The sequence below is a fragment of the Aquarana catesbeiana genome, linkage group LG01 (assembly GCF_042186555.1).
Source record: "Aquarana catesbeiana isolate 2022-GZ linkage group LG01, ASM4218655v1, whole genome shotgun sequence".
NCBI lineage: Eukaryota > Metazoa > Chordata > Amphibia > Anura > Ranidae > Aquarana > Aquarana catesbeiana.
Genome location: NC_133324.1, coordinates 134140833 through 134156929, shown reverse-complemented (window position 1 = coordinate 134156929; position 16097 = coordinate 134140833). Strand labels below are relative to the sequence as shown.

At 40.8% G+C, this 16097-nt stretch overlaps 1 protein-coding gene across 1 annotated transcript in view; it reads left to right on the top strand.

Moving 5' to 3' along the window:
- Nucleotides 1-16097, top strand: part of SV2C (synaptic vesicle glycoprotein 2C) — a 278922-nt gene that overhangs the window by 58505 nt on the left and 204320 nt on the right. The window contains exon 2 of the mRNA XM_073624025.1: nt 608-1276. Coding sequence (XP_073480126.1) covers nt 718-1276 — 559 coding nt within the window. The 5' untranslated portion in view covers nt 608-717. The remainder of the gene's footprint in view (nt 1-607; nt 1277-16097) is intronic.

Here is a 16097-nt window from a genome sequence, read left to right as displayed (position 1 = left end):
TTTGAAATCAAAACTTTATTATTTTTTGGCAATAACATGGTGTCTGTGGACTTCTCCCCTGCAGCCTGTGTCTTAGATTAAGAGGGAGGTGAAGCCTTCATCATATTACATGTGATATCCCACCCCCATTGTGCTTAGCTGGTTAGTGGGCATGAAGGAGGAGGGAGGGAGTGGGCTGTCATTTACCACTGTGTATAGGGAAAATGAATCCCATAGTGACTGAGTGAGTATGAACAGCATGTAATACACAATTTGTTGATAGTTTTTTATGATGTGGGTTTAGTGACACTTTCATTATTCTAAATGCTGTGCTTTGATGCTACCCCTTTTACTCTGCCGCCCTAGACAAGTGCACTGACTCAGCATCTACAGCAGCAGAGTAAAAGGGGTTAGCTGTAAAAATAATAATGAATGAGCCACAATGAAACGCGTGTTTACTATCCTTTTCATTTCACAGGCTTGAGCAGAAAATAAATATCCTACATAAATTATTTATAAAACATGTGTTCATAATGCTATCATCAGGCAGTTCTGTAGGACACTTTATTTTACAAGCAGCTGTTCTGAGACTTACTATTAAAACCATTTTGTCCTGTTTATGTTGCAGATGCATACTTCAAGTACCCTGTAATACATCATCTCTGTAACAACAGAGGCACCTAATCCATCAAACCAGACTTGTGCTGTCAAACGCAGAAAACTTAGTTCTTGTACACAATGGAAGATACCTACAGAGACAGGACTTCTCTGGTGAGAGGTGCTAAGGACATTGCTAAAGAAGCCAAGAGACAGACCACCAAAAGCCCAAACCGAGGAAGGGAGGTAGAACACGATGGATATGCCCACAGGACCCAGGATCAGTTCCCAGATGAAGAGGAATATTACACACATGGCAACTACAATGAAGAACTTGAGGATGAGGGATCAAGTGAAGCTACAGAAGGACACGACGAAGATGATGAGATATACGATGGGGAATATCAGGGAATACCCGGTCAAAGAAAAGATGGCATGGTTGCTCTAGGTCAACCGATTCCTGATGAGTGTAAAGCCCGCAAGGAGCTGGAAAGTGAAAGGAAAGCTGATGAGGAAGAGCTAGCACAGCAGTATGAACTCATTATCCAAGAATGTGGACACGGACGTTTTCAGTGGACCCTTTTCTTTGTCCTTGGCATGGCTCTGATGGCTGATGGAGTTGAAGTGTTTGTAGTTGGATTTGTGCTGCCCAGTGCAGAGACTGATATGTGTATACCAGATTCAGGGTCTGGGTGGCTTGGTGAGTACAATTTCAGTTATATATATTGTAAAAAAGTGTGAAAGTTTAATGGTTTTAATAAAATTTACTGTTTTTAGGTTTAGAGGTTTATAACTGATCCTTTTATTCTATTTTTTGTTTGTTTGTTATGATATATGGAAAATCTTTATTTTAAAACAGTGAAAACAAGATGCACCCATGATGACACTAGCTTGAAAGAGGCCTCTGGGTTACCTAAATAGAGAGAAAAAAAATGTGTCACCCGGCACAAAAAATTATATTTAAAATGAAAGTAAAATCTGCTGCAGTTAGGAATTCTCTACCATTGGTCAGAGGGAAATTGATATTATATAAAAATATAACTGCGCTGATCATAAATCGCTTATACAATATTACCACTAAAAACAGTTCGGTGAAATGTTTGTGCACATTTCACCGATACTGTTTTTAGTGGTAATATTGTATAAGCGATTTATGATCAGCACAGTTACATTTTTATATAATACCTAAATAGAGAGTGCAGCAGTAGTTCTTTTTTTCTATTTGTGACAGTTTCTCTTTCTCTAGGGCTCTATATGATCAGATAGAAAGAGGGGGCGTGAGTCACTCTTCTAAATTATTCAGTTAAATGTTACCTTAAACCTACAGGTATAAATAACGGGGTTTTTTTGTGTTTTTTTTGTGTAAATCAGTAAAGATTAGCATGGTAAATATATGAAAAGGAGTGTAACTAAAGTAAAAATACAAAAATTACATTTATGCATTAAGTTTTTGTACACAATTGCTTTTTTTTTTTTTTTTTTAATTCTGTTTACATTTAATGCCTACAAATGCTGTTATTCCAGATATCCTCATTGCATCTATTTTCTTTATGCCAATGTCTACAAATCATTCTGTTCTCTCAATATCGCCCTTTGAAGTCACACATTCAGATGCACTAAGAGCGGAGAGTGTAAGTGATGAGACTGAGTGAAAGAGTACATCCCTGGCAACCCTTTAAATGTCCCTCCCAGCAAGCCACTGGATGCTGCAGTCTTTAGCTGTGCTGATCAGTTACTTCAATAGTTTTCCAGAAGCAGGTCTTAGAAAATATTCAACTAACGAATGGGCAGACTGCATAGCTAAAGTCTACACCATGCAATGGCCAGCTTCCTGCCTTCATAACAATCCAAAGGGCACCCAGGGTTGTGTTTTCTTTTTTTTGCAATCTGCAGGAAGGTAATTTATCACTTTGCCTACTGGTTAATATGGAGACCAAAAGAGGATATGCACATACGCTATAGTACCAAAAGTATTGGGACACCTGCCTTTACACGCACATGAACTTTAATGGCATCCCAGTCTTAGTCTGTAGGGTTCAATATTGAGTTGGTCCACCCTTTGCAGCTATAACAGCTTAAACTCTTCTGGGAAGGCTGTCCACAAGGTTTAGGCGTGTGTCTATGGGGATGTTTGACCATTCTTGCAGAAGCGCATTTGTGAGGTCAGGCAATGTGGACGAGAAGGCCTGCCTTGAAGTCTCCGCTCTAATTCATCCCAAAGGTGTTCTATCGGGTTGAGGTCAAGACTCTGTGCAGGCCAGTCAAGTTCCTCCACCCAAAACTCGCTCATCCATGACTTTATGGACCTTGTTTGTGCACTGTTGCACAGTCATGTTGGAACAGGAAGGGGCCATCCCAAACAATTTAACCAAAAATGGGAGCATGAAATTGTCCAAAATGTCTTGGTATGCTAACGCCTTAAGAGTTCCCTTCACTGGAACTAAAGGACCAAGCCCAACTCCTGAAAACTAACCCTACATCATAATCCCCCCTCCACCAAACGATTTGGACCAGCGCACAAAGCAAGGTCCATAAAGACTTGGATGAGCGAGTTTGGGGTGGAGGAACTTGACTGGCCTGCACAGATTCCTGACCTCAATCCGATAGAACACCTTGGGGATGAATTATTGCAAAGACACGAGCCAGGCCTTCTCATCCACTTAAGTGCCTGACCTCACAAATGCTCTTCTGGAAGAATGGTGAAACATTCCCATAGACACACTCCTAAACCTTGTTAACAGCCTTCCCAGAAGAGTTGAAGCTGTTATAGCTGCAAAATGTGGGCCAACTCAATTTCATGTGCATGTAAAGGCAGGCGTCACAATACTTTTGGTAATATGGTGTATTTTCAAAGTACTGTAAATAAATACAGTGTTTTCAGTCAGTGATTAATGCTTTTTGTAATGCTGCTTTAGTACTCATTTACACATTTAATATAAAATACTCAAAATAATATACACTGTTATATATATTTACCTGACTAATTAAAAATAAAAACACAAAAAGTTTATTTTTTAGCCCTGAAACAAGAAGCTAGATACAAATAGAGCATATATTTGTTCCTTCTAAAAAATAGCAGTGCCTAGGCACTCCTGTGTCTGTGTCTGATAGCTAGCTGCATATCTATAGTGTAAACCGTTGAAAACATTGTGTTTGTGTTGGCTAGTCGCACAAAATTTGAAGTAAGATTTTGAGATGTCACTATTATGTTTTTTTTTTTCATTTGTTTTTTTTAAATTTGGGAATTGGATATTCAACAGGGACAAAAAATAAATTTGAAGAGTGAACAGCCTCAGTTAATTTAGTAAACAACCCCCACTGCCCATCATGACGAGGATTTCATATTAAATTGTGTGTGCAGCTTCACCTTGGATTACCTACCTGATCGAAAACGTGGTTCACTGGGGTCTAGCACTAATTCATTTTTTTTCCAAAAAGCTTTATTTGACATATACAAATGCATTGGTTTAAGTAAATGACAATTATATCAGTGTTTCTTAGTGCAGTACAAATTAAGAGATATATTGGTTACAGTTTCCTTATGGTATCCAACAATAACAAAGTCATATGTGAGTAAACAAAGGACACGTCACTAAGGGTATTGTGGTGACACTAATTGTGACAAGTTGGACTTTGTCACACTAAACATTCCAATTGAAACTTGCTATGTGATTATGCTAGCTGAACAAAATACCAATCAGTGAAAAGTAAGGGAGTCAACTGGTATTGATTCATAATCGGAGTGTATGGAAGTGGATTTTAAATGTTGAAATATCGAGTTTTAAGGGATTATAGAATGAAGATATGTGAATGTGTCTTTAGTAGGAGTGCGTGTATAGAATAGTGGTGTGTACCCATTAGATTTCACAGGGAGTATGTCGGGATGAGGTAACTATGGAGGTATAAGGACTGAGAGGAGGCTTGAAGAGTAGATAATTGGGAGGGGAAAAAGACTCGGGGGAGGGGGGGGGTTGGCTAAGTGGAGGTGGGGAGGGGGGCTAGGGAAGTAAGTAGGATTCAAGATTCCCATTGTGTGGGAAAGAGGAGAGCTGGGGGTGTGTGGGGGCAAGGGGTACCCGCATGCTCACTCGCCTTCTAGCTAGGAGCGTATTTCGGTGATATTACTTTTGGTGTTTGGCATAGTCTTCTGCTGTTTTAAAGTGTTGCCAGTACGACCACATTTTCCTGAACTTAGAGGGGGTATCTCTTGCTTGGTGTGTGAGTTCCTCCTTGTCAGCAATTTTTTTGTATTCGTTTGAACCATTCTGTAAGGCTTGGAGGATTCTGAGAGTGCCAATGGGATGGTATGCATAGTTTGGCCGCATTGATAAGATGCATGGCCAGGGAGTGAAAGTAGTCAGATTTTGGGATAGATGAGTGATGTAGTAATAATTGGGCTGGGGAGTAATCCAGTGGGAGGGTCAAGATTTTGCATGTAAGTCTGTGGACTTACTCCCAAAATGGTTGGATTAAAGGACATGCCCACCATATATGTAGAAGCGAGCACAATTGTTCATTGCATCGCCAGCAGTTGGGGGAGATTGAGGGAGCGAATTTGTATATTCTGAGTGGGGTCCTGTACCATCTGGAAACAATTTTGTAACCATTTTCTTGTGTCGAGACATTAATTGAGGCCTTGTGGATGTAAGTGAAGATTTTCTCCCAGTCATGGTCTGATAGGTCTATCGCCAACTGTTGTTCCCATTTGAAACTGACACAGTTTGATTTTGGGTCAAGGTCAATGAACAATAAGGAATAAATGTCAGAGATTAAATGCCTTTGAGGCTCTGATTCTAAGCAAATCGTTTCAAATGGTGTGTGTTGACATGTCCATTCAGGAAGAAGTTGGGGTCTATAAAGGAAGTGCCAAATTTGCCTAAGTCCAGAACGGGAAATAATGGTTTGTGGTTAGAGATGAAAGAGCGGGAAGGACAGAAGACGCCCTTTGCTGATGAAATGTTCTGCACGGACTGTTGGGTGAGGCCAGTTTTCTGTAGGCAAGGAAGTTGTGATGCCGGGAGGGAATTCTGGGTTTTGCCGAATTGGGGTTAGAGGAACCGAAGAAGATGACGAGAGCTTGTATTTATGACCTAACACTAATTTTTGACCTCAGGGTTTCACCATACAGGAAAGTAAGTTTATATGGTATAATCAGCATTTTTTTATATAACACAGGCACAGGGACACATAGTATAGATGTGATTGCACCAGGAGGGGAGGATCGTGGACTGGACACAGTGGACAGGCAGGGAGGGGAGGTGGGAGGAGCACACAGACACAGGAGAGCAGGGCTGCAGATGACGGAGGCACGTAAACTGACCACGGTGTCAGGGCTCAGCAACCATGATAAACCGTGGTCAGTTTAGAGAGGGGAGGGTATAGCCAGGCAGGATCAGCCAGGTATTTCAGGTGTTATAGGGGGCCAAATTACACAGCACAAGCACTGTGCTGTATAACATATTTTAAGGGAACAGGATACATTTTTTTTTAGGGTAACAAATGCTTTAAACCCATCTGATCAAATGCATAAATGGACAACTGTTATTTTTTTAATAACTTCCTGTAGTTCCACTTTAAGTGCTAAAAATGTTAAAACCTTTTCTGATATTTTTAATATTTGCAGAAATATTAGAAGATGTTATCAAAAAATGTTGATATGAGTATATACAATTAGCAGCTCTTGAAGCATACAGTATCCTTGTGTGCAGATTTTAAACTTGGGCCCCACACCAGCAGAAAGACTTCTGGGTATTTCCTTAATGCTAGAGGAAATGAATGCATTATGTTACATAATGACAGTGACATGAACACTGTGTAAAGAATAGTCCCATTCTCAGTAAAGGATGGTAATGGTGCAGGGCTGTTAGCTGCAGGGCAGATATTATGGCGAACAGCAGAGAGAAATGTTTGATGCTTTTTCTATAGCATAATAACCCCAGAGGGTTACGAAGCCTTGTAATACTTATATAGAAATACACAAATATAAAGACATAGGACAGAAGATAAACCAGGGGGATAGTAAATCGTCTAAATATAAATGTAAATTACATTTTTTCCAAACAGCCCTTATTCCCTTTGAAAAATGTAAGCTATAAACAAAATATTGATGACAGATATATAAAACTGTTATGGGCATATTAAACTTTAATAAATCATTAGTCCAAAAAACAACATTATGTACAATATGTAATAGAACATAATGATTTCAGAATTTTCACTATGAAAGTGCATAGACATGAAAACAGCAAAACATGAAAACAGCATAAATATATGTTGCAATACTTTTAGAGTAGCACTTAGACTAGAAGATGGGTGCAGCACAAAAGCCAATCAGCTACTTTGTAAGCTTCAGTGGTTATGGTTATTTTAGGCCCTTTTCAGACGGGGCAGACTCCATTAGATGGATCCGTCTGCTCAGCAGGGATCTCTCCGCTGATCAGATGGATGACAGGTCCGTGTCCGCTCCTCTATGCAGAGTGGACACAGACACTGCCCGCTGTTCTCTATGGGGCGGTCGGATGGAAACGGACCGCCTGTCCGTTTCTATCCGACTGTCATCCAATCCAATCCGCCAGGGGATGGGAAACAGATGCCCATATGTCTGTTTTTAGCGGACAGGATCGGATTGGATGCTAGCGGGTGTCAGCTGACATCAGCCACTCCTTAGAGATGGTCCTACCGGGTCCGCCTGAAAAACTGACTAGCGGACCCATTCAATCCATCAATGTGAAAGGGGCCTAAAGAGTCACACTCACTCAGGGAAAAAGATTAAGAAAGAAATATAGTTGCAAACATTTCAAAACATTTTCCAGGGATGCCTTTTTTGCTGTTTTAGGCATGTACTTTAATTAGGGGCAGGACATTTATTTAAAACAGCCTACTGTTAACCTACTGTGCAATTAAATTTTTAATATACTGTATATACAGGAAGGTTTATCATAATAGGGACAGAAACAGCCAAGAATGTATTGTTCATTCTTAAATGTATTTATGTATTTGTTATAATTGTAGATTGTATCTTAGACTGCAAAGTCTTTGTTTAACCACTTGCTTACCGGGCACTTAAACCCCCCTCCTATCCAGACCAATTTTCAGCTTTCAGCGCTGACGCACTTTGAATGACAATTGCGCGGTCATGCAACACTGTACCCAAATGAAATTTTTATCATTTTTTTCCTACAAATAGAGCTTTCTTTTGGTGGCATTTGATCACCTCTGCGGTTTTTATTTTTTGTTAAAAAAATTTAAAAAGACCGAATTTTTAAAAAAAAAATTTTTTTTTTTTTATATTTTGTTATAAAATTTTTTAAAAGGGTAATTTTTCTCCTTCATTGATGTACGCTGATGAGGCGGCACCAATGGGCACTGATAGGTGGCAGTGATGGGCACTGATGGGTGGCAGTGATGGGCACTGATTGGTGGCAATAATGGGCACTGATCTTGTACACTGCTAGGTGGCACTGATTAGCACCACTGGTGGGCATTGTTAGGTGGCAATGGTGGGCATTGATAGGTGGCACTTGTAGGCATTGATAGGTGGCACTTATGGGCATTGATACGTGGCACTGGTGGGCACTGTGGGCACTGTGATGTGGCAATGTCAGGTTGCACTGTCAGTGGGTACTGTTGGCACAATTGTGGCACAATTGAGGCATTATTGCCTCCTCCTCTTCGGGACCGATGTCCCTTGCTGCTGAGCCGGTGATCGGCTTTTTTTTCTCCTCGCACTGTCAGCGCGAGGAGAAAAAAAAAACGATCACAGAGCTTTTGTTTTGATCATGTGATCAGCTGTCATTGGCTGACAGCTGATCACATGGTAAGGGGCCGGGACCGGCCCCTTACACAGATCGGTGATCACCCGAGTCTCAGTGACTCGGTGATCACAGCGCGCTCCACGCGCGCCCTGTAGGGCGCGCGCAGGGCACATGCACAGGGGAGGCCGTCATATGACGGCCTCCCGGGAATTCAGGTCCGCGCTGTAACCGTCATTCGGCTATAGCGCGGATGCCAAGCGGTTAAAGTGCAGCAAACCAACAGGTCTTGCAAAGAATAAACTGATAACGGATAAGCCCGTGTGAAAGGGTCCGTAGCCTCCCTGGCGGTATGATTATGTCAGATTTTTGCGTCTCAAAGCAGTACAATTGTTTTGCATAGAAATTTGGCGTTTTATATTGTAGGCCTGTAATTCTTAGCAATAATAATAAGAGTCTAGTAGACATCCCGGGTATGATAAAGTTTGAAACACAAATCATTAATTATAATATAATAAATAACTATAAATAATTATAAAAAATAATAATATAATTATAATATAATAATAAAATGAATTTCCCCACGATTCACTATCACTCAATTCTGCAAGTGTTCTAATTTACTATCGCTGTTTACTAGCTGTTCTAAAACTACTTTTGACATAAAGGGACACTTTTTAGTTGCTATGGACAATCTCAAGTTTCCAGGCAGAAAGAACAGTATATATACAATATAAAACTGCATGCAGGGCATTGGACAAAGCACTAGGGACAACAGGGGTGTGAAATAATTTCATACAGTAATGTAATTGTACTGTATGTGTTATGAATTTTCTATTTTTTTAATTTGCCGCTGGGATCCGCCCCCGTGTGTGGCGACACTCGCAGGGAATGGAGCCCGGCACACAGAGGCATCGGGGCGGAGGACACAGCCCACAGACACAGCAGAGGGACATCGCAGGATCCTGGGGACAAGGTAAGTAACCTGCACCAGGATCCTGCAATGCAATCCCGAGTGTGGCTCAGGATTACCGCTAATGGTACTGAAATTTAACCCCGAGCCACACTCGGGAAAACCGCTAAGGAGGTTGAAGAGAAACTGTAAAAGTGAACTAACATTGTACAACCTGCCCACCCCTGTGGTGGACGCTGTACTTTCCCCTGGAGGTGCTGAGCAGTCATCCCCAAAGGCAAGTACAACAGGGACTGGGGGTGGAAGGGACTGTCTGGAGTTAGTTCACCTTTACATTTTGTTTATATAAAGGTGAAGTAAGCTTTTTAAAAAATTAAAAATCACCGCTCCTGGCCAATTGGGTTTTTATTTTTTATTAGTTTCATTGGTACATGTTTGTCCACCCTCCATACTATTTTTGACACCCTTTGCCTATTAGCCCAGAAAATAGGCAGGAGGGAAGGAAGACAGGGGTGATGCTTCCTCCTGGCTAACCTTGAAAGATTGTCTAGGAATCCCAGGGAGCCCCTCAAGGACAAAACAAAAAATAGGTTATGTTTGCTTTTGATACTGAGTGAACCAGGCCACAGAAATAAATGTGAAGATGAGTCATGGTATTAAAACAGTTTTAGTTCTTTTTGATGACAGCTGACCCCTGAAAAAACCTGGTAGTCCATAAAATGAAGTATAGCCAATCATAAGATGACATCAACTAGATTTTAAAGCATGTACTGAAATAACACACTGGGGGCGATTTACTAAAACTGGACAGTGCAAAAGCAATCAGGCTTGCAGGTTTTATTGCCAAAGCTTAATTGAACAAACTGAAGTTAGAAGCTGATTGGCTACCTTGCACAGCTGCACCAGATTTTGCACTCTCCTGTCTTAGTAAATCAACCCCACTGTTTAAAGTGGAACTAAAGGCAAAACTTTTTTTTATTATTTTGGATAGCATAAGGGAGGGTTATAACCCCTCTCAGTTTTTGTTGCCAGCTATGTCTCGTTGAGAAGATTTTCTTTCACTTCCTGTCCCACAGGCAAAACAGAAAGTGAGAGGAAATCCTTCCAAAGTGAGTGAAATCCCTGGTTGTCACTAGGGTAACCATAACTTGTATCTCCATGCATAGATTTTCCCTCTATTCCTATTCTGGTGACAATTTAAAATGTGGGATTTTTTTCACTTTTAACAGTAAAAGGACAAATAGACAGGATGAATCTCACTAATAGGAGTGCAGCCATAGCCATAGCTATTCCGTAGCGCCCAAATGTCCCTGATTTCGAGGGACTGTCCCTAATTTGGAACAATGTCCCTCCTTCCCTCATTCCTTCTCATTTGTCCCTCATTTTGGTCTGATCTATATAATTGTATATAAAATGCACTTTTTATCTATCAAAAAGTGTTTTCCAGCGCTAAACCTTTCATCTGATTTGTAAATTGCTGCATTTGTAAATTCCAGAAGCCAATATAAAGAAATATTAGCGGTAAAAAAAGCACTTGTGAGTTTAACCAATCTTGCTTTTTTGCACAATTTTCCTTTAAGGGGGCGTGGCAAGGGGTTTGTCCTATGCCTGTATACTTTTGCTGATAGGTGTCCATCATTCCCATCTCAAAAAGTTGGGAGGTGTGCCTATTCAACCCTCCTCCTCCGCCTCCAGACTGCTATGCACTTGCCCTCTGTGGGGATATCATTACTGCAGCCTGGGTACAGAGTACTACCACATTGAATGACGTTTCCATGTCATCACACATGTAAGGACTGCCCACCACTGCCACAGGAGTAGAGAGCCCATGATGTCACCAGATCAACCAGAAGACCATTAGTTATCAGGCATGTATACATTTTTAATCTTTTAAACAGTTACCTGGGAGTGGCGTCCTCATAGTGAAGGAGGGTTGTTATAGAGAAAAAGCTCAGCTTTAAACAATATCTTTTTGCAAACTGTTATTAAGAACGTTTTTTTATAATTCCCACTTGTATATTGGAATATGAAGCCGGTGTCTCCGTAACTCTTTTAACTGTTTATGGTGAAAATACAATTAGACTAAGAGGTGTTTCAATTTCTGTAGGTTTTGCATATTTAAGTGCAATTTTCGACAGCCCCTTGTACTTTCCAAGGTGACTTTCCTCTTGTTTAAGAAGTATATGTAATTGTTTCTATCTGCGTCCACATCTTCTGTTGATGCTTTGGCAATGCAGTTATATGTCTACTAAAATAAATCTTTGGGGTCCTCCCAGGTTAGAAGTGTGATCTCTGTAGATAAACTCAAAGTACGGTAATTACTTTTCTAGGTATCTTCCATAATGACAGATTGGATCCTCTGAGCTAATTTGATGTAACTTTTACCTTAACACTAAAGAGATATGGTGCGGCAGAGTTTCTTATACACTTGTCTTTCTGTCCTATTAGGTATGTGGGATCATCTTTCAGGGTGTCATTGAACATTGCTGAGAGAGGAATTAACGATGAGTCAAGTTTGATAATTCGAAGTCAAGTAGCTTAGTGGGTTTCGAACCTCAAACATGCTTAATTCTAATGTACATAAAATAATTGATAGATAGCAGGTGGAATTTTCTGTAATGAAGGGATTTACTGCATCCATTTACTGTCACTCACTGTCTGCTATCCGAGAGGCGTGTTTAATGCATGTTGACAGCCTACCAAATACATATTAATAAAGTAAGATGTATTAGCATAATAATTGTTTACCAAGACAGTTTAGGAGGTATATGTAATACTGCTCAATATTATTATCAAACATAAGCTAACTTCTATCATCCCATAAAACTAAAAATAAATCTGTCATCTATGTTAAATGTTGTTCGCTCTTCTGGGCCAGTCATTTTAAATTCATCTTAAAATGTGAATTTGCAGCATAAGGTGACTATAACTTGTCAAGAATTTCTAGCAGTGTTATAAATCATGACACACGAGTATAGGAGATTATGATATACTGAGTTGGAATATCTTCTTACCATCTGAACCCAGACCTTTCTGGAGGCATAGGGTAGGCCATAGCAAATCAATACCCTGGGGTATGGCCACATTTGGGAATCCTACACTTTGAGAAGTGTTGAACTCTGGGCTGGGAGGGTGCTGTCAGCAGAAGTCTAATCATTGGAGGAAAGCAGACTGTGTTCCCAGCACAGCGAGAGAACTGACCATGATGTGCTTTCATGCCTAGTGTGGTCATTTTTTTTATTAGGAAAGCAGTTGGTTTGGCAGGAACAATAGGGCTTTCACATAAAGTAAGCAATACAAATAGAACAGGATATTGTTTTATACAAGTACATGGTACAGCAGGCACATATATTGAATATGAAATGTTGAGGTAGCATATTCTTTAATGCTTAGTACATGGTCCTCATACTTTTTAAACAAAAGGCCAGTTTACTGTTTGTCAGACATCCGAGGTAGGACAGAGGCCAGTAGTAAAAAAAAGTCTCAGGGTCAGTGATGAGCAGGAGTAAAAACATGCCCCTGGTCTGTAAAAATGCCCTGGTTTTCAGTGGGAGTAAAAAATGCCCGGGCATTGGTGGTAGTCAGTGGGAGTAAGAAATGCCCTGATGGTCAGTGAACTGGTGCCCCATGGTTGGTGTCCATATATGGAATAATGCGGCATCATCAGTGTCAGTGGAAGGAATAGTTTTCCTTGTCAGTAGTATTAGAAAAGCCTCCTCAGCTTTGGTGTTCGGTGGCACTTACCTTTGAATGCACTCCCACTCTGCTTCTCTACTGGCCAGATGATGTTATGGCTGAAACTTTATAGGCACCATTGGGCAGTACCCAAAGATGCTTTAGGGGCTGTGGGCAGCGTGATGATATCCTCAATATTTGGTGGTAATTTCTACAATTGACTGCTTTTTGGTCTAGGGTCTTTAGATTACTGCAAACCCTTTTTCACCTAATAATTTCTAGGCATGCCAGTTGGCACTATTGCTTTGCCCAATCCTCCACCTTTTTTTATCCCAGTGAAAAAAGGCCATATATTTGTTCCTGGTTGCAAAACAAGTAATTGCCAAGGCCTGGAAGAAAACCCTCCATTCCCTTTCAGGCAGTAAAAGACCACAATGGTGATCAATGAAAAAATGTCTAGCATCCTCTATGACTCCCAAACAACATTTGGGACCAAAACCTGGGAACCATGGCTTAATTATGGCTTACCATCCCAGAATCCTGTCAGTTTGAAATATCTGTAATTTATTATCCTCCCTTGGTCCTGAGTCTATGGGGAATATGCCCAAGCTGCAGTCAGCTTAGCTGAATTGATAGTTCGGCTTTCTTCAGTTTCTCCTAGGTTCTGGTTACTGTTATTATCTGTCTGCTGCCAGTAGGTGTCAATGATGCCTCCATTAATAATATGAGAGCTGCACTAAGCAGGGGTAGGAATATTTATCTCTCCATAGCCAACCACTAAGAGGTTTTACGCCAATGGTGCGGTCTGGGAGAGGATATAAATATTTAGGGAGTGAGCTTGGAGAGTGCAGTTCTCCCCTGGGCCTCCTACCTAAGGGAAGGCTGTTGGATCCTCTTAGGCCCACTGTCTGAGAAGTTGACCATGTGGCTGGTCAAAGGCCTGCGTTTGAGCCCTACCTTGCGTTACCTGGGAAATGAGGAGCCATGGAGAACACCAGATGTCTTGAAGTGTCGGAGAAGCTTGGATCAAACGCTTGGACCTCTTCTCTTTAGGGTGTTGGTAGCTGAACTAATAAGTGCCTTACCATCAGGTGTTACAGTCACAGTGTGAGCACTGAGTGCTGGATCAGCTTAAAGGTTCTCCATCTGTGAAGACTCTAAATACTTTTGTCCCCCCTTTCTTTTTGTCTGTTAGTCCATGGGTGCCCTGTGCTCTTACCCTCTTTCCATGGCGTGAGAGTCAATAAACCTTTTTTTGTTTTGCATTTAATAGTGACAGGAACTCATCTGCACACATATCTTGACTATCACTGAGGACTACACCCTGAGGTAAAATGCTAGCCCATCCTGTTTCTGGGGGTCCCACCAGCTTCTGGGGGTCAGTGAATTGCAACAAGTGTATATCTGCATATATATTTATTTGTCTTTAACTGGGCTTTATTTGGCTGAGAATGCCCCAACTTCTGCAAGAAACTACAACTCAGATTGGATTACTCAATACTGTTCATAAAGAGTCATGTGCAATATTGTTCTGGCATGGTAAGCGAGGTAATTTAACTGAAGAAAGAATAGAGCAACAACATTAATTTATGTATAATCTATACATAATTTCTTTGTAATTATATTGTACAGTGATGGTACCAATTATCTTGCAGTACAGATAAAAGGAATCAGCATTAATTAAGACACTGCGTTATAAAGAATGGAGCACTTTCTAAAAATTAACACATATTAAGACTAATATTATCCACAGAGAATGATTTTGTAGGTTTCAGTTGCCATTATTTAAAGAAGATCTACAGTCAAATACAACCCTCAGCTATCCTGATAATCTTCCTCTATTAAAATTATAAATGGTAACCGAGTCACTGAAATACCTATTTTTCTTCTGTAAACTTTTTTCCAGTCTTCCTGCAGTGGCTACTTCATGTGACCAGTGCTAAATCATAGTGGACCATTAATGTGACCAGTACTAAGTCACTGGTCACATGGTCTTTGCTATAGGGAAGTGGATAAATGATGTTCTGGTAGATGTCAGCAGTTTGCCTAACACACACCCTGCCCTTCACCTGAGACTATATGATCTATGTCTTGGCACAGGTCACGTGATCCGATAACCACAGGGAGTGTGAGGCATAGTTTTCATTTGTAAATACAAATATTTCTCAAACTTTTTAACCAGTTAATAGTAAATAAAACAATTAAAGTGATTGTAAAGCTTTGTTTTTTTTTCAAATAACAAACATATCATACTTACCTCCACCGTGCAGCTTATTTTGCACAGAGTGGCCCCTGATCCTCGACTTCTGGGGTCCCTCGGCGGCTCTCGCGGCTCCTCCCCACATCAGGTAACCCCCTTGGAGAAGCTCTCCAGAGTCCAGCATTTGCTTCTATTAACACGAATGCCGGACTCGGCCCAGCCCCCCGGCGCCCGCTTCATTGGATTTTTTTAATAGCAGCGGGAGCCAATGGCTGTGCTGCTATCAATCTATCGAATGAAGAGCCGGGACTCCGTGGAGAGAGAGACAGCGCGTCACCGCCGAGTGAATTCCCGGGCTCAGGTAAGTAAAACGGGGAGCTTGGGGGCCGGTCACTGCCAGAAGTTTTTTCACCTTAATGCATAGGATACATTAAGGTGAAAAAACACGAGGGTTTACAACCCCTTTAAGGTTATAGTGAGGATGAACCAAAAGACGGACAAAAAGCCCTCCAACCGAATCAATAGAGCATTCTCAGAATAGAAGGTATTAACATGTCTCATTCCATCACATCTCCCAAAAATAAGAGGTTTATTTTTCATTTCAGGACAGTGGGTGGAGCCATGCAAATCATTCCTTTATGCCTCAGTAGTCAAATGCAAATCCAGAACCACTGGTGTTTATCTCAATTATAGCCTTATATCATAGAACCATTTATTCCAAACTGCATACGACTGTTAGAGGCTTTTTGGCCACTATCAGTACAGTGTATGGAAACCATGGCTTCTACTGAGTAGGGCTTGTAACCCAACAAGAAAGTATAACCATTAAGGTTATGGTTAGAAGGGAATAAAGGAATCAAAAGTAGAGCCTTCTCGGAATAGAAGGTATTCACATGCTTCCTTATATCACATAAAGGTGGATTATTCCTCATTTGGGGACAGTGGACAGAGCCATGCAAATCATTTCTTTATGCCCTAATAG